This window comes from Garra rufa, chromosome 15 (genome assembly GCF_049309525.1).
Source record: "Garra rufa chromosome 15, GarRuf1.0, whole genome shotgun sequence".
Lineage (NCBI taxonomy): Eukaryota > Metazoa > Chordata > Actinopteri > Cypriniformes > Cyprinidae > Garra > Garra rufa.
This window is the reverse complement of record NC_133375.1, coordinates 3,732,689-3,753,886: the sequence shown is the minus strand read 5'-3', so window position 1 is coordinate 3,753,886 and position 21,198 is coordinate 3,732,689. Positions and strand designations below refer to the sequence as shown.

Below are 21,198 nucleotides of genomic sequence, written 5' to 3'. Positions count from 1 at the left end.
AGGCATAAATACACTTACCCTATAAGTTTATTATACTGGTTTATGTTTGCTTTATATGTGTGTCAATACTTAAGGTCTTTGACAACAGAATCCAAAATTTTCATGTGTTTTTTCGTATTTGTCATGCACAGAATGTCACAGTGGCTCTGAATTGTCAAAACACCACTTAAAATGTATGCTACGGATATGGAAAACGGTGAAAACTGGAACATTATTTAATGACAGAAGAACGTTTCAGAGACAGTTTGTAAACATGATTGACACAACATGAGATTGTATTTGCAAAAATTTCAGAAAAGAATTTCTGACTTAGTGTGCAAGACCTTTACTTTGTATGGCATTGTTACCGTTTAATAAAACTAAAACTATTAAAAATTAAATTGTCAATTATTCAAAATATATATGAAATAAAAAAGAAGAAAAAACTTATTTCAGTTCATTGCCAAGTTAGCATTTCTAAATGTTTTTAATTACTAAAAGTACAAAAACTAAAACTGAAATAAATTAAAGCTAAATAGAAATATAAAAAAGCACAGCAACATTTCTAAAACAAGCTAAAATTTAAATAAAACTTAAAATACAATACTATAATAGTATATAAATAATACTACAATGGTCAAAATTTATATTTCTCAATTAATTAAACTACTATAATACTGTACTTACACTGAAGTAGTGTGAGTTAAAATTATTCGAATCATTGCAGGCATGGAAATTGTAAACTTGTAAAAATTGGTTTCAGAACGATGATCAACACATAGATGGAGTAAATCAAGTCCAAAAGCACCCTCAAAGATTGATATGCTTTTTAATGTTGTATGATTGCATTATTTTATATGTGCTTCAGCTTACATTCGCTATTGCTTACAGTCAAACCAGAATTTATTCAGACACCTTCAACTTTTCCCACATTATCACAGTTTATTTGGTATAGTTTAGAAAATGGTAGTAAAATATGACACGAACTTAGAGTTAAACTGTGTCCAAACAAATTAATCTTGATAATGTCAGGTAACTGATAGAAAGGTATGTAATGGTTTACAATCAACCAAAAATTCAGAGAACTGTTAGTAAGACAATATTTACACAACTAGCAATACTATTTTGCCATCCTCACTTACATAAATGCACTATAGTGTCCTGCATCCACTAGTAAAAAAAATATTAAAAATTACCTCTGGTGTCTGAATAATTTGGTTTAACTGTATTTCTGTTTTTTTCCTTTATGTTTTAAAACTGAGATTCTGTACTCTTTAAGATGTGTAATAGCACCTACAACTGTTCAACAGTGTAAACACGGAAAGCTGGAGAATTCCGCCAATGGTGGGGAAGCATCATATCATAAATGACCGAAAGTTCCATTAATGGCATGGAAATAATTAACTGACATAGACAACACTGAAACACTTTAATCAAACATTTAGGTTGACTGGTTAAATGGTGTTACCTTTAATATCCGAACATATGGCAGTCCGTCAGGGCCGACTCTACTGCCGTTGACCTCGATGTGCTTCAGCCACTGGATATGAGGCTGAGGATCACTGAAGACTTTACACTCAAACTCCACATCACTCCCCACCACTACTGTACGGTTAGCAGGCAACCCAGCCTGAAGAATCGGCCTGTGCGGTGAACGCTCTGTATAAAACACACACAGTATACAGTTAGTGTTGTTGAAGTGATCCTATAAACATACAAACTTATGTTAATCCTTTTCTCCCTCTTAAAGAAATCATAATTGCATTACAGCAAATGCGATTTTCAACAGATGCTCAATAAACACTCATGTCATATAGCCTGCAGGAAGCAGCCGCTTTAACATGTAGGCTAAACGTTTATTATAATTGCCGTAATTTGGTGGAAATGAGTGGAAATGTTATTTTAAGCCACAACCCATCTCTCAGGCCTTTAGACCAAAAATCTCTAGTGTAAATCTAGAGATAATCTGCCATTGGCTCTCGCTGTGAGTAAATCCAGGTGTCCAAAACCTACATTGTAAAACAAATAATAATAATAGTTGTTTCAAATAGTTGTGCTAACTTAAAATTCTACATTTAGTCAACTCAAATATCCAAGTTGTCACATAACACCATTTAAATTTGACTAAGCTCCCTTGGTATACTATGCAAATCTGACCTTCAAAAACTACAATTTATAACAAAAAAAACAACAACTCTCAATCTCTGTGGCTGCACTAAAATACATTCAGCATCACCAGCCCTAATATGAATTCTTTGCTCTTCATTGTGTGGTACTAGGCCAAAAAAAATGAAAAAGTCCCAATGTGTCTATCGAAATCATGCACATGACATTACATCATAATTTCAACCTCTTAAACTCATTAGTTGGACCTTTCCAGGAGGACTTGATGGCACAAACGTGTGAGTGTCTGTCTTGTGTGCCAAATTCAAACAGTGTCTTCTCATGAATGTGTATGTATGGTGCAAATGATGTCACAGCGGGCTCCGTCTACATGGGTGTAGCACTGATTTATTTGCTACTTAATGAAGGCATCAATCAAGTCCACGTCAGCCAATCAGTGCTTAAATGACTTTATTCCAAATCTCTGATCTCATCTTGAGCCACTAACCGCGTCTCTAACTCATCCACGGCATCAAGTAAACACTTTGTATTTGCAATGGATCATTTAACACGCACCATCAGCGGAGTCCACGTGCCTGTCCTTGACAAGCACACAGACACTCGCACGCAAAGCGTAAAGCCACCCGTTACTTCAGTTCATTTCAGGGAAGTAATGGTAACCATTAGTGGTACTGCGCCAAAGCATTAGTCGCATGGTGAACAACACCCATTTGCATCTGATTGGCTCGGGTAAACATTGCAGCGGTTCTGCGACCCTCCCTTGGGGATCATTTGCCATCCCCTGTGCTTTGTTAAAAAAAAACAAAAAAAAAACGTGAATCGATTTAATCAGAGGTTTAGCAATAAACCATGGCAGCTGAGCTAGTGGGGAAGGAAAGAGCAACAGAATTTGCTCTCAACCAAAGACTGATAACAAACAAAGAAATAAAAAAGCTGGACTAAATTTCTTGAATGTTGAGGTAAGATGAGAAAAGAGCCATGACTGACCGACTACGTCCAGCTGGTAGGTGTGATTGATGCTGCCGTATTTGTTTTCCACCAGGCAGGTGTAGTTGCCCTTGTCTGACGGGACAACCGACTCCATTATGATGGTCCACATGTGCTCTCGAACCTATTGAGTAAAACAAAAAAGGTGAAGTGTGCAGACCTAAGTGCATTTAAATTTATCACATATTCAAGAACTATTTTGACAAAAAAAATGCAGGTTTGGGTGCACAGAAATAAATCAAATTTACAATTTTGCAACTACATTGGAGATCAAAATTATAGAACAACCTATAATTTCCTAAATTTCAAGGTCACTGCTTAGTCCCATTTGAAGTTATCCTACCTAGACTAAAAGGGCAGTTTTTAAGCATATTTAAGCAACAGATAAGCACTGCATTTTATTCGTTTTCAGCTCATTTCAAGATCAAGTACTGCAACAGGAGGGAGCACGGCATCAGCACTGGAAAGATTCTTACTACTATTATTAAAGATGATTGTGTGTTGCGTGTCTGCGACTTGCTTTCAGTTTAATTTGTGGCAGTTTACGTGTCTGTTTGCTCAAGAGATACTCAGCTACTCATCCACTGCGATGGTTGTTGCATTAGCACGGTCATATCTAACTATAACATGCCATATAGCCTGTAAAACGCTCTTGCGCATTTATTATTTTAATACTTTGGGAGGAGTAAAATTTGCCTGAAGTGGTTTGAGCGATTGCATTTAAATCTGTCTCGAAAGTGTTTTCGGAGGGCATTTACACCGGAGGCCAGATTCACGAAACATTCTTAAGAAGAAATTTCTTCTTAACTGCCATTTTCTTCTTATTTTTTAAAATAAGAAAAAAAGTTAAGAATATTTTGCATTCCCAAAAATTTGTCTTAAGAATATTCTTATCTTTTTACTTAAGATTGTTCTTAAGACAAAAATTAAGAAAATTCAAATTCTTGAAAAGAATCTTCTTAAAAACCATCGCAAATAACTTCTTAAAGTTAGGATAGCCCGAGACTTGTCTTAAATCCCAAACAGTGAGAATTATTTAATGAATTTATTGGGTTATTTCAAATGAATTGTTATATTTAAGCATTACAACACTAGTAGCTACATATAATACATATTAGGACTATTATTAGAGATGAGCACGAGTTCGCTGAGGTGACAACAATGACTGATAATGTAAACAATGATCGGTCATGATTAGCCTATGCATGACCCTACTTTTTGCCGACATCAAAACTCAGTAGCAACTCTACAAAATCGAGTCAGATTGGGAGATTTAATGAAACATTTTTTTATTTTACTTGGCCTATAAATACGACATAATCTTTGGCCGTATTTAGCGCATATGTGCCTGACGCGTTTGCTGTAGCAGCGCACACACATACCTTAAGCGTTCATTCGGACGAGGGAACAAAAACAACAAAAATGAATAAAACTGATCGCTTAAGACAGACCCTTTAAAAGTAACTTCAAAAACACGGCGCATTAAAAACATGAAGCCGGTGAAAATAGTGTGCGCGTGTATTATGATTATTAGGATAATCTGCAGAAACCACAAAAAAAGATGTTGAAGTGTTTATAAATGCGTCTTCAGCTATGCATTCACTCAGATAGATGTATCATTTTCTTCTTAAGAAAAAAATTAAGATGTTCTTAAGAACATATTTGAGAACTTCTTAAGAACTTTTCCAGAATTGCACTTAAGAACATTCTTACGAACTTAGAATTTATCTTAAGAAATTTCTTAATTTATTTCTTAAGAAGACGTTCGTGAATCCGGCCCCTGGTCTTTTCACAATCGGATTGCTATCCGATTAGAGAAAATGCATGAAGTGACCAGGTGTAAAGAGACTCACAGATACCTCCAAGTTATTGGTGTTAATCTGGCACCTGGTGTTAATTTCTTTGATTATATGACAAACCCTATTTAACTGGCAGCATTCCTCAATTTTCTCTGAGATTGCAAGATGGCGGGCTGCACTAAGGTGACTAAAACTGCAACAGGAGGTTGCCCAGATGAAGCCATTGCAATAAAAAGTCATTCCTAATCTGTGTTTTTTTTTTTTTTCTCGAATATTGAGACTAATTCATTCAAAGTCCAAAAAGGCTGGTCATCCATGCAAGACAAATGCATGAGAAGACAAGACAATGCAGAGACTCCAAATGAGGAATCGGTTCAACACTGCAGCTGGAATTGCTAGCCAGTTCAGTGCTGAACATTTAAGAGATTTCAGACTAGGAAACCAAAGTTATGGCTAAGAAACCCACTACGGTTACAGAACTATGGAAGAGAGTGGACTAAGATGACACCAGCGCAGTGTGAAAAACTAGTGATATCCTGCGGCCACAGATGTGCTGAAGTCATTCAAAGCAAGGGCCTCTACACTTCCTACTAATTTCTGACAGCTGTGAGAAAAAAAAATAGTTGTAGTCTTCTTTCATGCTACAATGGTTACCGTTTTTGTTGATAGCTCACACTCCTAGAGCTCAGATACTAATGTTAATAAACGCTTGTATGCATTGCTAAAGGAAAAAAAATATTTTCCACAAAACAAGGTTTTTGTTGATATACCTTGGATATTTTGTTAAACACGTTTGTAGAACAGTAGTATACCTACAGCTAATATTCTCTCAAATTTTCAGTGATAAAGATTAACAAAATTTCAGAAAATATCAAGCATTTATAGATTGTTCTTTAATTTTGATCTCCACTGTATAGACATCTATACTGCCCTCCAAAGGCAAAGCGCAGTAACTACATATTTGGTCAAAATTGAGTTAAGGCTTAAAATGGACTTTATGACAACTGTTTTGTCTTGTGGCAAAGTCTCCTGGTTTAATTGTGTCCCGTTTCAGAGAAACGTTCAGAGAAACGAGAGTGTCAGCATGTTTGACTAGCTGTTGTAAAAACTTTAAAGGCATTTTTCTCAGTTTCATTGTTCGCATAGTTACTGCACTTTGCCTTTGTTGGGCAGTATAAACAAAATCTTCATGCAGCCCAACATGTAAAAGCCGAAAACTGCTAGACGCATTAGAGGGCTGAATGTCTTTTAAGATCTTTTCAGTGAGTGGCTGAGGAAGTTGAACCGAGTGAGTTGGCAGCAAATCCCCGTCAGGTCAGTTTAACATCAGTCAGGCACGAGATCAGAGCCGTGGAGAACAGTGTGTTTCATGGTGGAGAATGGGAAAGAGGCCACTCCATGTCCTCTATTACAGACTTCTTCTAAAGCCAAACGCTCTATGAACTGCCAGAAAACATCAAACTTTAGTCTATTAAAAAACATATGTCTGCTAAGCAACATGGACCTCTACAAAGCAGCAGAATATTTAACAATATATTTATGTATTTTGTGTGTATATATAAGTGTGTTTTTCACAAAGTCTTCAGAAGCACACAAGTGTAATGTTATGGTTCTTAATATAGCCTTTTTTGTCCTTGACAGCTATTTTATGTTGTGTTTCACAGAAATATCAATGTCATATGGGTTTGGAATGACATAAGGGTGAGTAAATGACAACAGCATTTCCACTCTCGGTTGAACTAAACCTATAAAGATCCAGCAGACAGAGCAAGTGCTCTCCGTAGTAACAGCTCTTCTTGATTAAATGAGTTGGGTTGGGCAAAATTAATAAGAGGTTATGGCTTCTCGGCCTCCAGAACCCCAGATGTGAGCTGCTACACACTCACAGTCTGCCCGACTTCCTTTTCACAATCACTTAATGTAAATGAACAATTGTGCCAGACTCTTGTTAAACAAAAGAAACCACGAGAGGCTATGAAGAGCGCTGGGGGAGGTTACTACAAAAAGCTGCAGGGCCCCTTAACGGAAGCAGCTCGCACTCCTGGAGCTCAGAGACACATGTGGATGAATATATGCATGCATTGCTATAGCTGTGATATGGCTCAGTTAAAAAAATAAATACATAAATAAAAAAAGAGAACACATTGCTTAGTTATACTCAAATGTTTGTATAAGCCATGTTGATGCACATGTTACTGTGCGTGCGTGCATGTGTGTATGCATTGCAGTGGCCTCAAACACACTCCAGATGGTAAAGTGTGTATGCGGTGAGGAGAGGAAGAGGACTAATGTCTCCCAGCTGGAGAACACCTTGATGAGAAACACAGACGCTACAGGTCCACAATGACACAAGCAGAAAACAGCGGAAAATATCACTTTAAATGTTCATGTAAAAGGAAGTAGAATGAAGAAGAAAAATGTAAATAAAGTGAAATTTTCAACCCTGAAATTAAGATTCTGTCATTGTTTATATAACAATATAGCACATGTATTCATTTTAAACTAAAACAGTATTGTGCACAACTAGAACTACAAATTTAACAAGTCTGAAACAAGTTAACTGAGGCTGAAATTCAAACAAAGCACTACTACTAATGTAGTTTAAAGTTGTAATATTTGGAAAATAAAGTAGAAATTACAATAAAGTTAAACAGTATGAGAATACTCATGAAACATTTCAACTTCTCGTAGTTTTGACTTTATCAAAATGTTTCGACTTTAAAGTAGAAATTGCAAGAATAAAGTCGAAGTGTTTTCGAGCATAAAGTTAAAATGTTTCGAGAATAAAGTCAAAATGACAAGAATTTATTTGTAGCAATTACAAGCCTATATCATGATATAAACTTGAAATAGAGACGTAAAACACATTTATTATTTGTATTTTGTGATAAAACTGAATTCAAATTATGTCAGTTTTATTACAAAATACAAATTATATTGTTGTGTAATATTAAAAGCAACAAAGCACAAAATTATTGCAATTACTGGGTGGCTGGCAACATTACAGGAACTGTACATAAGAAATTTATTTCAGTTAATCATAAAATGGCCCTGACATGTCACTAGACATTAAGAAATCATGTTCATTTCAAATACTTATATCACTGACAACAGTGGTCCGGCCAGGATATTGTCATTTAAAAATGAGAGTTGAAGCCCACGACTGATGTTATTGTTGTCATTTTGTGTTTTGGTCTGAGGCTCCACCCTCCAGCTATCTACCAATCACGAAGTCAGTAGAGTTTCGTCCTCCGGGTTGCCAACTCAGCTGCAGTTACGAATGTGTCGGATAAAACATATATAACGTTGCGAAACCTAAAAGCCTTGTTATGAATCTGAAATACGTCGTGACGAAGTCCGAAATAACACAAGGATTAGTATAGGAGATGCCTTTGAAAGATGGAGACGGCTGAAAACGGAGAAGAATTTGAAGACAGACGCCATCGTTGCTGATTTTCTCCTGGACAGGTAAGACTCATCTATGTTTGGCTAACTTTGCTTCCGTACACAGTGGATTTTCCATGTTCGCCCGTGCTAAATGCGTTCATAAAAAGCTTTATATCGCACCACTAGCAGGGTATGAAAACAATCTATGTTCCGACTGAAATGTGGTATTACAGTACATCTTTATGAAGTATTTCGCTAATCACCATTAGTACATTTTTGCGATACATAATTACTTCGCAAAACATCTCTCGTGAAGCATGAACATAATTAACAGAAGAAAAAAAATTACTGTGTAGGACTCATCACTTGCCACTGGAAGCTCCTTGTAGCATCCTAGGTAGGGCTGGGTATCGTTCCAAAATGTTCGATACCGATACCGATACCGATACCCTGAATTCGATACCGGTTCCGAACGATACTTTTTTCGATACTTTTATTTTAAGAAATGTATTTTAACAAGATTACTTTTTCAGGATGTTTGTGACACTTTCACATCAGGCTTATCTCTAAGACCAATAAACAAAGGAACAAAAGCACAAAATGAACAAAGTGTAGTTAAGACAATATAACAGTGAATGTTTTTTTTTATAAAGTTCAAACAGTTTTAACTCAATCAGATTTAAGTATTTGTGAGGCTCACTGCTGCTTAAAGGTTTAGTTCACCCCAAAATTTAAATTCTGTCATTAAATATCTACAAATGAAGATATTTTGGATTTAATCCAAGAGCTTTCTGATCCTCCCATAGATAAATCTTTGAATAAAGTTATTTTTGTTTACTTTGCACACAGAAGTATTCTCGCAGCTTCATATAATTATGATTGAACCACTTATATCACATTGACTTATTTTGACTATGTTTTTGGTTCCTTTCTGGGCATTGAAAATGCATATCCAGTAAATATAGGAGGATCAGAAAGCTCTTTGATTAAATCCAAATGATCTTCATTTGTGTTTTGAAGATAAACAAAGGTCTTATGGGTTTGGAACAACATTAGGGTGAGTTATTAATGACAGAATTTTCTTTTTTTTGTGAACTAACCTTTTAAGATCACCTGAAATCACTCAACAGTTCTTCAGAAAAATTAGCATGTAGCACCGATATTGATTCTTCATGGTCGATTTTGATTGCCGATGTTTTACAAGCAAATAGGCTGATTCTGAAAGCCTTTTTAATATATTTAGTTTACACCTTAAGCAAGGGACAAGAATGAATGATAATATGAGTACATGAACAAGATGTTTATTTTCTCTATTATAGGTACAGCCATTTAAATTAGAGGCAAAACCACTGCATTTAGATTAAAATCTAAATAAATGACAAAATATATTATAAATAACAAAAAATAAACGACACCGTTCTTTCTTAGTCGTGTAGACAATAAATACAGCTATAATCAAAATAGGCTATACTCTTTCAAAATTCAAAGTGCAAACAGAGACCGAATTTTCAAGCATGATACAGAGCTATTAATAGACAACTACACAATTTATTAGCCCACATACTAATAACAGCTTCAATATTTTATGTAGCCTAATTTGCGCGCATTGGGGAGTCGTTCTCTAAACGTGGGGTATTAAAATAGCTTTAAATGCATGTGCGCGTGTTACTTTTGGTTTCGTTTCAACGATCCCGCGAAACTCGGCGGGGATGAGCGTGCATTCTACAATACAAGAGATTACTTTAACAAAACCTTTTGAAAGTGGGAGGACACACACGGGATTTTGAAAAGCGTGTCCCCAGTGAAAATTACGCCCCTGTGTGAGTGCAGCTCTGCCGCTGAGTTATCGTTTGATGTGAATGTATGTCACGTTGTACCTATACTGAGACTATATTGAGACTGAGGCGCCAGAATTGTATCCGACAGAATGTGTCATGTGTTTTCTCATATTTGACGTGTTGCCAGTCTTGGACGCGATAACCTTTTTACAAATATTGCATCGCACGCTGTTGCCGTCAATATTGGCATAATGTAGCAATACTTTTGATCGCTTATACATCTTTTGCGTTAAATTTATGCTATGCTTTAAAGTATAGTGTACATTACAGCCTCACATTTGACAAGCTCAGGGCGAGTGGGCGTAACCGCCGTAAACTATTGATTTTCAAGGCAGCCTCGCCGCAGCTAATCACCAGCATTTGATCCGGGCACGTTAAAGATACCGCACGTTTTCTAGCTCACTGACGTTGACAAGATTATGTCCTTGGGTATCGAAATTTGGTACCGAACGAAAATTATTTTTTCGATACTCGATAGTATCGAGACAATTCGGTCGGTGCTTAAAAAGTATCGAACTCGATACCCAGCCCTAATCCTAGGTTCCTGCTGAATCCTGCAGCTTAGCTGGCAACCTGGAGTCAGGGGGGAGGGGGAGGGGATACTCCATTCTACAGTATTTTGAAAGTGATTGCAGTACCAGTTTTGGCCACAATCCTACATACGGTTCCTTTAAACATTATTGCAAGTCAACAAATTGTTCGTATTTCACTATAGAACTGAATGATTTTAAAAGCTGAGACATTGTTTTATATTAAAAGTACTAAAAGCACAAAGCTTATTGCTATTATCGGGTAGCTGGCGCACTACAAATAGGCCTAATAAATTCAATCACACGTAAAATATTATTTCTAAGTATACTGTCCCTGCAAGTATAACACATAGTATGATTACTGCTAATAATCCCACATATCTTCAAATCAATTCAAGTGGCCTAGAAACTTCTCCTGGTGCTCACAATCCAGGCCATTTGCATGTGCAGGCTATACTCTCAAAATATTATAACTTCAATTGCTATGATTTAATTCTCAAAACATTTAGTCTTTATTTTTGAAACATTACGACTTCATTCAAGAAGCATTGCGACTTCATTCTCGAAGCATTTCGACTTTATTCTCGAAGCATTCCGACTTTATTCTCGAAGCATTCCGACTTTATTCTCGAAGCATTCCGACTTTATTCTCGAAGCATTCCGACTTTATTCTCGAAGCATTCCGACTTTATTCTCGAAGCATTCCGAATTCTCAAAACATTACGACTTCAATCTTGCAATTTTTGATTTTTGTATTTTTTAATGTGGCACTAAAACGCCATTGTAATATTCAACATGGTCAAATAAACAAAAGGACAGAGTTGATTTATCCTGGAGTTTATTCTTATCTGTCTGAGCACAACCAGTTGTGTAAAATGAGGACAGCCAGGCAAGAGTAGGCGCCTCCACCAGAAACCCACAGCTCCAGTGTCTGCCTTCCAGGCATGGCTATACAGCCTCTGTCATGCTACAGTGAGGTGTCTGGAAGACAGATCTGTTGAGGACGGGTGCCCTTTTAACCCCCAAACCAGAGTATCTGACTAGCAAACCTGGAGTTTGGTAACCAAGATGTTGTGCGTTTCATGATTTTAACAGGTTGTGGTATAGTGCCCTCACCTTGTAGCCTCCTATTCGCTGGTCTTTCTTAAACTCTTTGCCATTCTTGAGCCACTTGAGTGTTGGAGTAGGGTTTCCATTGGCCTGGCAACGAAACTTGACGGTTTTGCTGGCGGGAACCGCATGGAGCTTCTTCTCCATCTTATCAGGTTGAGCCCAGGCAGGCGGCATTGCTGGAGAACAGATAAAAAGTATATAGAACGATTGAGAAAGTTATATTGGTCATTCAAAGCCATGGTTTCGAAACTACAATGTGAACAATACCAAGGCCATGACTGTTTTAAAACGGTAATCCAATGCGGCAGATCAAAGTGTGAAAGATTTGGGTGCTGGTTGCTATTTTCGCTCCTTTTGACTGGCTAGATAGTGCCCTCGGGACTCAAAGCATAATCCATCAAAAGTAATAAAGACTTTCAGTCTAATGAACAAAGGCACATTCCACAAGACGGCTGTGGTTTATAAGACAAAAATGTGCTCTATTTCCTGTTATAATTCCTGCTCTAAAGGAAAATATTAACAATTTCGTAAGAAACAGATACTGTTGTTGACATTTGCAGATCTTTGAGTCAGAGTTTGGAGCATAGCGAGTTTGACTAAGAGAGGAGGGTGACTCACGAAGCAGTTTCTGGTCACTCGATAGCCTGGCCTCCTCTGAGGAAGACTCATCTTCTTCATCATCTTCTGAGGAAGCCAATCCATCTGATTGAGGACAAAATTTAGGACAAAATTAATTTTTTTTGTTGATGTGGACAATATGCAAATTAAATCAAATCATCATTTCTCACCTGTAACGTTGACATTGAAGTATTCTGTATGGTTGCTGTTGATTCCCTGAGCAAAGCAAGCATACAGACCAGAGTCGGCCGGCTCTACTGTTTCAATCTCAATCTGATGGCTGCGCAGGCGGGTGTGCTCTCCATCAACCAGGGGAATGTGGTCCTTAGTCCAGGTCACTTCCTGCGTCTCTTCTTTACCTTTACAGATCAGCTCCAGTTTGTCCCCCGGATACAAAGTGTATGGCATCGGCTCAACCAAAGCTACCACTAAGAACAAGATAAAAGAAATTAGTCAAATTGGAGCTATATAATAGAAATCGGGAAATTAACTGTCCTAGTTAAATCAAAGTTTTTTCTATAAACTGAATACTATTGAAATATCTAAAATAGCATTTCCATTCAGTATCTATGCACACTTGCTATACAGTAAACATTTGTTTTTTAATTTATCTAATTTGGTTTATCTGTTAGTACCCAGGGGCAAGATTTGCAACACATTCTTAAGAATGAAACTCTTCCAACTGCTATTGCTTCTTATTTCTTATCTTAAAATTAAGTTAAGAATATTTTATATTACCAGAAAAAAACCTTTTGTTTTTTTCTTAATTCTTGATTCTAAAAACAAGTTGAAAAAAGTAAAAAAAAAAATTTAAAATCATCACAAACAACCCCAAAATTCCTATGCTAAAGTTAGGATAAACACCTACTTGTTTTGAATGTTCAAAGGTAAGATGTTTAAAATTTACTGGGTTGTTTCAAATATTAAGCATGCATACATATAATGTAAACAATGATTGGTTATGGTTATGTTTGACATGATTTTTGCTGAATTTTAAAATTAGTATCAACAAAAGCATTGACAAAAACAAGTCAAATAGGAAACTCACAAATTAACTTAAACATTTACTATGCTACCTGTCAGAAGTTTTTGAACAGTAATATTTTTAATGTTTTCTAAAGAAGTCTCTTCTGCTCACCAAGCCTGCATTTATTTGATCCAAAGTACAGTAAAAACAGAAACATATTTTTACTATTTTAAATAATGTTTTTCTATTTGAATATTTCAAAATGTGATTTACTCCTGTGATTTCAAATCTAAATTTTTAGCATCATTACTCCAGTCACATGATCTTTTAGAAACTGTTGTAATATTTTGATTTGCTGCTCAAAAAACATTTATTATGATGTTGAAAAAATAATCCTAAAAAAATGTACTTAACCGTTTTAAATATTGATGATAACAATAGAAAATGTTTCTTGAACAGCAAATCAGCATTTTAGATTTCTGAAGAATCATGTGATACTGAAGACAGACGCTGAGAATTTAACTAAACTGATCACAGGAATAAAGAAAGCAGCTATTTTAAAAACATGTTACTGTTCAAAAACTTTTGACTGGTAGTGTACATGGTGCATTATAACCGTTCGGCCAAGTATTGCACTCCTGTCAAAATATATGTTGTGAGCTTCATATTCTTATGCAATCTGCAGGCAGTGCAAAAAGACAGTATGTGGTGTTTTACATTTACTGCTGATCAACAAGTTTTCAACAAGAACCACCAAAGTAATTTAAGACTTCCTGTAAGAACTGTCCTCTTCTTATAAACACATCAGAATTTATCTCATCTTCTTTCTTGAAAGAAGTGTTTGGCATTCTATAGATGAGAGAAAACACCTTCAAGCATCAATCAAAGATCCCACCTCAGTCACTTCTAAATCAAATCTGCGTTTGTATTAGTCAAGGGCCAATTGTCAGGCCAATTCTGAGAAAGAGCTCAAATGCGATTATGGGATGCAAGGTTGGGGGCATTGCCTCAGACACCGCCACCTGAGCCCACCCGTCGCTCCTGACGACCAGCAGAGATGGGGGGGAGGTCTAAATTTAATTACGCTGATTCATTGTCCATCAACATTGTGTCAACCGTCTGCACCTTTCAAGCAACTGGCCGTACTCTTTTAAAAGGGGGGGCTGGAGAAATATCTCTGTTGGGGGTCCTCTTGAAAAGAATAGACTGATGTTGTCAAAAAGCACATACTGACACCATATGCTAATTGTGAGTCTTTACTAACAGCAAGCCGAGGTGAGATTTTCGCATTTACAAAACACATGGTGACTGCCTCATATTCAAATGGTAATTGGATTAATTTCCTTTCAATAACAATGCATTTGACTTGCTGAAGGCATCTGAATGTTTGGTTTCCTGTAAAAGATGCACCAAGACTTGACGATTGTTCAAAAAAAGGTCAAATTTCGATGAAATCCTGCCACCCGCTGAAGACGACATTTACACTATTGTTTTGAAATGCGAGTAAATCTAAAGAAACAATGTGTGACCTACATCCTACTGAGTCACTGAGGTAAAAAGGCCCAAAACAAAAAGATGAATGCAAAGGAAATTACAAAAGGAAATTTCTTCTCAAAAGTCTGGCTGAAGGAGGTTGTGAATAAGCATTCATTTAAGAATGATGCTTCGGTGATGCCGGTATGCTCATTACTGACGTATTTTTAATAGTAAACAGAGTGCAAACGTAAGCCAGGTTTCCTCCTGACTAGTTCTGCTGAAGTAACTCCGCCCATCACTACCATTAACTCTGCTAATAAAGGCCAGTGAGCGAGAGGCCTGTAGCAGCAGGTTTTTGGGCTGGTATCCATGGTGACCTCAGTAGGGTCTAGTTAAGGTATTTCCTGCTTCACATGTGTCTAACAGGCTCTTAATCCTGACAGGAACAGGGGCCAGGGAGGGATCAACTTTCCCCACCAAAACACTGCAGAAAAGAATGAAGGAAGTGGAAAAGAAGATGAGCTAGCTAGCTGATTTAGACACAAAAAGAAGCGTATTAAACTTTAAATAAGCAAACTCTAATCAAGGTTTGATTGTTTTCAAGGTTGGCAAGTCCATTTTTATATACCTTGAAATTCATACTAGCTACTGAACATTTGCACACTTACTGCTCGAGGAAAAAGATTTGAAGGTGATGCATGCCATTTTTTACTGTACTTAAGCAAAAAACACCAGAATTTATTTTCAGATATTTAGGAAACATGCTAAATATTTGTTTCTTCAAAAAACAATGTTATAGCCAGTTATTCTACTTTAAATGGGCATTTCATGTCGGAATGTGGTCTGTGTGATTCCACCCACTTTCAATTTAACCAATAGTATCCCTGCTGAAAAAAAAAAAACAGCTAAAACCAGCCTAAGCTGGAAGAAGCTGGTTTTAGCTGGTCTCCCAGCCTGGTCAGGCTGGCTTTAGCTGGTGGCCAGCCTGGGAAAGTGGCCAAAACCCCTCTAAAACCAGCCTGCTGACCAGTTAAAACCAGCCTGGTTGACCAGCTTAAACCAGCCAACCAGCCTAGGTTGGTTTTAGCTGTTTTTTCAGTAGGGATTTCAACACCCCATGTTGCTAGTTGGTGGAAAATGCACTGTATTGAGACATAGAAGCCAGTAAACAAACTGGGTCAGAGATTGCAGATTATACCAAACATAAAAATCCCCAGCATCAATTGAAATAGCTCTATGACCAGAGGCATAACAAAACACAAATAAATCAACTCTTCAACTTGCTGTGTAAGGCTTGTTGCCATTCATTGTCAATTAACCCTTCGCAAACAGCTTGACTGACAGGCGATCTGACCAATCATAACGTTGAATCTGCCATTTTGTCCAACAAACAAATCAGACAGGAAAGTAGATTAACTTTGATGGACTTAAAACTTGAAAAACTGTATGTATTAACGTCTTTCTGCGTTTGAAATAAAATACGTTCTGATGTTCATTCATGTTTATTTCGTCCTTTAGGTCAAAAAGAAAATACGATCGGTTCACATGTGGATTGATCTAGTAAGGCAATACTGTGATCTGTCACAAGAAATTTAACAGCCACAAAACTGTATTTATTGCTTGAATTAAAAAAAAAAAAAAGTTGAGACTTTGTTTCATACCAGAAATAACCTGCTCTGTCCTGCCACAATGTATTTTTTACTGCGTGAGAACATGATGTGTAGTGTAAGAGTGGCATACCAAAAGTAACTAGGAGGGCGGGTTTTTGCGAAGGGTCAATTGCGTTCGTTCCTGTTGTGCGTCCTAAATCTGGCAACCCATGTGACTGTCTTGTCTGAGGAGGAGGGAGAAGGACGCAGAAGAAACAACTCTCTCCAATATTTTGAATCTTGATTGCAGGACCAATTTCAACCACTAGCTGTCAATATGACACACTGCACCTTTAATTGGCCTTCTGTGACAACTTGCCCCAATAGCAGACACTATATGGCAGTGTTTCCCAAACTTTTTTTCTGGGGACCCACATTTTAAAGTCGATAAATCCTTGTGACCCAATAAACATTAAGCCCATATAGTTCATATATCACGAAGAGAATTTATGCATTAACAAAATATGTATGACCATTTTTAAGGTAATGCTTCCACTTAACTATTTAAAAGAGATACAGATATTTGACAAAGCACATTTTTTTTATTTAAGTAAAATGCAGATTTGCAGAAAATGCTGTTTACCACAAACACAATATTTATCCGTTATTTTGATTTCAAATCCAAAAGTGCTTTTTCAGCATTGTGATCCTCTTTTATCACAGTACACTAATACAGTAACAGACATTTTCACGTTTAAACTCAATAAAAAACAACATATTATCCAATGTACTTGACTTCTAGATTTGTATATTAAGTTGCTCAAGCAAGTTGCAACACATTTAAACACAACATAGGGAGGCTATAGCTTCCTTTTCTAATTGAAATTGGGCTATCAAAAAATATTTTAATTAAAACTTACCACAGACAGAAACAGTCGGCTCTCATGCTTTTCTTTTGAATTAAATCTTTATTAAAAACAATGCTTTAAAAAACTTTTCTGCCTGGACAAGTGCACGTATTATGTTGCCTTTTTCTTTAAAACTGCACTTTTCCTTATTTTAAACCTAGCCAAAAAGCCACGTGTTGACTGTGAAAAAGTGGACTTCATTTATATGCATTTATGGGACATTATCGTGTCAATCCATGTTCATTTTTACAGCGAACAATGCGCTGTCACTTTAATTCAGCACATGCAGCGGTTGCAGCACAGCAAAAAATAGACTGCCGAAATAATCGTTGCTCTGCTGCAAACGCACTGCTTCTGGGACGCACTGCTGGACAGCAACCGCGTGCAGTGTGAACGCTCCAATCCGTTAACATGGGTGCGGAAAAAAATACGCAACGCATACGCACTGCAGACGGAGTATGAAACAGGCGACGCAGAGCGCAGCTAAAGAACAACAACAAAAAAAAGAAAGCAGAAGAAGAAAACAACGAGCTCCCTCGTGTGGCTAATAGGTGAACTACACATATAAATTTTAATCAAGAGTATAGCGCACTGAAAAATAGTGCTCGACTTGGCGACCCATACAATATTTCCCGCGACCCACTTGTGGGTCGGGACCCCGCCTTTGGGAATGACTGCTATATGGGGTAAGTTGTCACAGTGGAAAATGCCATTAATGAAACAGCAAAAATATTAAAATTAGCATATAAATCCATGAACCCATTTTTTTTTTTTGACAACTAAAATTAAGCAATTATGTTTATTCACATTTTTTTCTACGTGAAAACGTATCTCCAACCTGACATTTAAGAAAAATGCTCTTGTCTGTAAAACACAGCTTCAGTCTTTCAGTTCAAATCTACCTCTTGCTTCTGAATACCAGTGTGGTTTCATTGTTCACCGGTTAGACCAGGGGTGCTCAACCCTGTTCCTGGAGATCTACCTGCCTGGAGTTCAGCTCCAACCCTGATCAAACACACCTGAACCAACTAATTAGGATCCGAAGGAGCACTTGATAATTACAGACTGGTGTATTTGATCAGTGTTGGAACTGAACTCTACAGGAAGGTAGATCGCCAGGAACAGGGTTGGGCAACCCTGAAATAAGAGTTATTGGAGGACAGAACTGATAAAAATGATTCTAATTTAAAAGGGCTTTAAACGAAACGTTTGAAACCAACATTTAAAAAGAAACACTGCTAGAGAAAACATATTTGTGGTACTGACATAAGACCAGTCTTGACAACTAACCCGGGGCCATCCAAAGACACTTCCACCCTAAAAACAGCACAGCCTCATTTGACCTCAGTGTCAGTGAGTCAGAAATTCATATTCACAAACACTGACTGATCGCAAGCTCATGACAATGAGCAATTTTCGACTGAGCAAAGCAGATGCTGAAAACATTTAGCACCATTCACCAGAGAAGCTGTTTACTGTGAGGTATCAAGTGAGAGTATTCCGCAATAATCACACAGGGAGAAAATTATACAGCTGCTTTATGATTTATGGTCATTAATCGACATGCTTCCTTCCAGGATATTAAATAGTGGCATGTTACCAAGCCATCAGTCACTTCAAAGAACAAAACACCATGCAATACAAGCTGAAGACATGCACCGGTGTGCAAGCTATAGAGTCCAGATGTCGTCTGGCGCAACTACTGCACTGGGGGAAAAAAAAGAATATTAACTAGAATTATTTTTTTTAAATATCTCATCCAACACCTCTGTTGCTAATTCCAAAAGGTCATTTTAGACTTAGAAATGGAGGCTTTTATTACAACTAATGCAACTCTAACTCTAAGGCAACTCTAACTCAAATAACTTCGAGAAAAGATGCACCCTGTCATGCGAAGTCACTCCTCATGGAATCTCAAGGCTGTTGATCTTCCAGAATTTGTGACCAGATTAGTTTGGATTATAGTCCATATTTTCGGGAAAGCAACCCAGCTGGAATAGCCATTGCATTTTTTCCTTTCCTGCTTCAAGCCATTTGGAAAAAATGATTGACATCCTTGAAAATCAAGTTAATTATGGTAAATCATGAAAGGAAAGTTTTTTTGGGCTATGGACAAAATGAGAGGTGAGCGAGTGAAACGTAGCCAGTGTGCAGGAAGGGCAGAGGGGCCTTTCAGAGAGAGACTGGAAACAAGAAAGGAAGCAATACAAGAAGAGAATGACCACAGGGATTTCCTTTCACGAGAGAATGATGGTCAAGTAAAGAGAAGAGGAAAAGATATAGAAAGAAAGAACCAGAGCAAATGCAAAAATGAGTCCAAAAACGACCACTCCTTTATCCCAGTGATCTGCGGCTGAGATATCAGAGGTTTAGTCTTAATAACAGACTGGAATGTGCACAGTCACACAGAATTAAACACGGAGAAGTTGGAATGTGACTGGTAAGTTTATTTTGTGACCAAATTTGATTATTCTGACTAGCAGTCAGTGATTGGTGAAGGTGTTGGCTCAGCTTGACACCGAAAGAAACACACACACACCTCCCCTACCATTAACCTGCCTTGTCTTACGCTAGCCTGCGTCAATTAAACCCACATCAGGACTTGGATGCTAATGGCATTTGTTCACAATGGCCACGGTTGTACAAACATAATCACTGCTTGCCTACACGCAAATGTGGCCATGCACACACGCACATGGTCTGCTGGAGGGGCAGGAATGAGATCAGCATACCCAGCTGAATCACAGCCATTGTTTCCCCCAAAGTATTTATTCATCTTCTTCTAGATAGTCAGATTGTTTGACAGAGCGCAAGAATGATGTGGCAAGAATAACGAAAGAGTCACATTAAAATGCATCAATGGAAATTAACCATGAACGGGAATCAGACAGATGGAAACCAGGCTTTTTTATATCTTTAAAAGTAATGTATTAGAAATGTGATTTTTGATGTGCTGATTTAAAACTGGTTCACTGAAACTGGTTTGAAGTATGAAACTGGTTTGAAATCTGCCATTGCATCCATGACTAGTTGAAGTGCGTCTCACAAGTGCACCTTATATACCTTTTAAGCGTTATACTGCAGACTAGTCGCCTATCAAAACAAAGACTAATGGCTTGAGTCAGTGTGCACTTGGCTCTTTGGAGGTTAACAGAACAGTGTTGATATTGTTAAACTACTTGAAATACTGTTAAACTATTAAACACTTTTAAAAACGTGAGGTGACGTGAGGCCAAGTATGGTGACCCATACTAGGAATTTGTGCTCTGAATTTAACCCATCCAAGTGCACACACACAGCAGTGAACACACACACACCGTGAACACACACCCGGAGCAGTGGGCAGCCATTGCTGCGGTGCCCGGGGAGCAGTTGGGGGATCGGTGCCTTGCTCAAGGGACTCACCTCAGTCGTGGTATTGAGGGTGAAGAGAGTGCTGTACATTCACTTCCCCCACCTACAATCCCTGCCGGACCTGAGACTCTTGTAACCTTTGGGTTACAAGTCCAACTCTCTAACCATTAGGCCACGGCTGCCCGTGCTGATGACAACCTAAACTTGAACAAAAATTTAAATCGCTGCCCTTGTAAATAACTGAAATAGTTACTAAAGTACTAAAATGCAACCCTGAACCACAAAACCAATCTTAAGTAGAGTATATTTGTAGCAATAGACATTTGTTTTTCTCTTTTATGCCAAAAATCATTAAGATGTTACGTAAAGATCATGTTCCATGAAGATATTTTGTAAATTTACTATGGTAAACGTATCAAAACATAACTTTTGATTAGTAATATGCATTGCAAAGAACTTCATTTGGGCAACTTTAAAGGCAATTTTTTAAAAATATTTACATTTTGCATCCTCAGATTCCAGATATTAA

At 37.4% G+C, this 21,198-nt stretch overlaps 1 protein-coding gene across 4 annotated transcripts in view; it reads right to left on the bottom strand.

Annotated features, from left to right (window-relative positions):
* fgfr1a (fibroblast growth factor receptor 1a) overlaps nucleotides 1-21,198 on the bottom strand; it is a 58,662-nt gene that overhangs the window by 22,697 nt on the left and 14,767 nt on the right. For all 4 annotated transcript variants that reach the window (XM_073819156.1, XM_073819158.1, XM_073819157.1 and 1 more), the window contains exons 3-7: nucleotides 12,546-12,803; nucleotides 12,376-12,459; nucleotides 11,761-11,933; nucleotides 3,091-3,214; nucleotides 1,448-1,638 (exon numbers count right to left, since the gene is read on the bottom strand). In XM_073819156.1, the coding sequence (XP_073675257.1) occupies nucleotides 1,448-1,638; nucleotides 3,091-3,214; nucleotides 11,761-11,933; nucleotides 12,376-12,459; nucleotides 12,546-12,803 (830 nt within the window). The remainder of the gene's footprint in view (nucleotides 1-1,447; nucleotides 1,639-3,090; nucleotides 3,215-11,760; nucleotides 11,934-12,375; nucleotides 12,460-12,545; nucleotides 12,804-21,198) is intronic.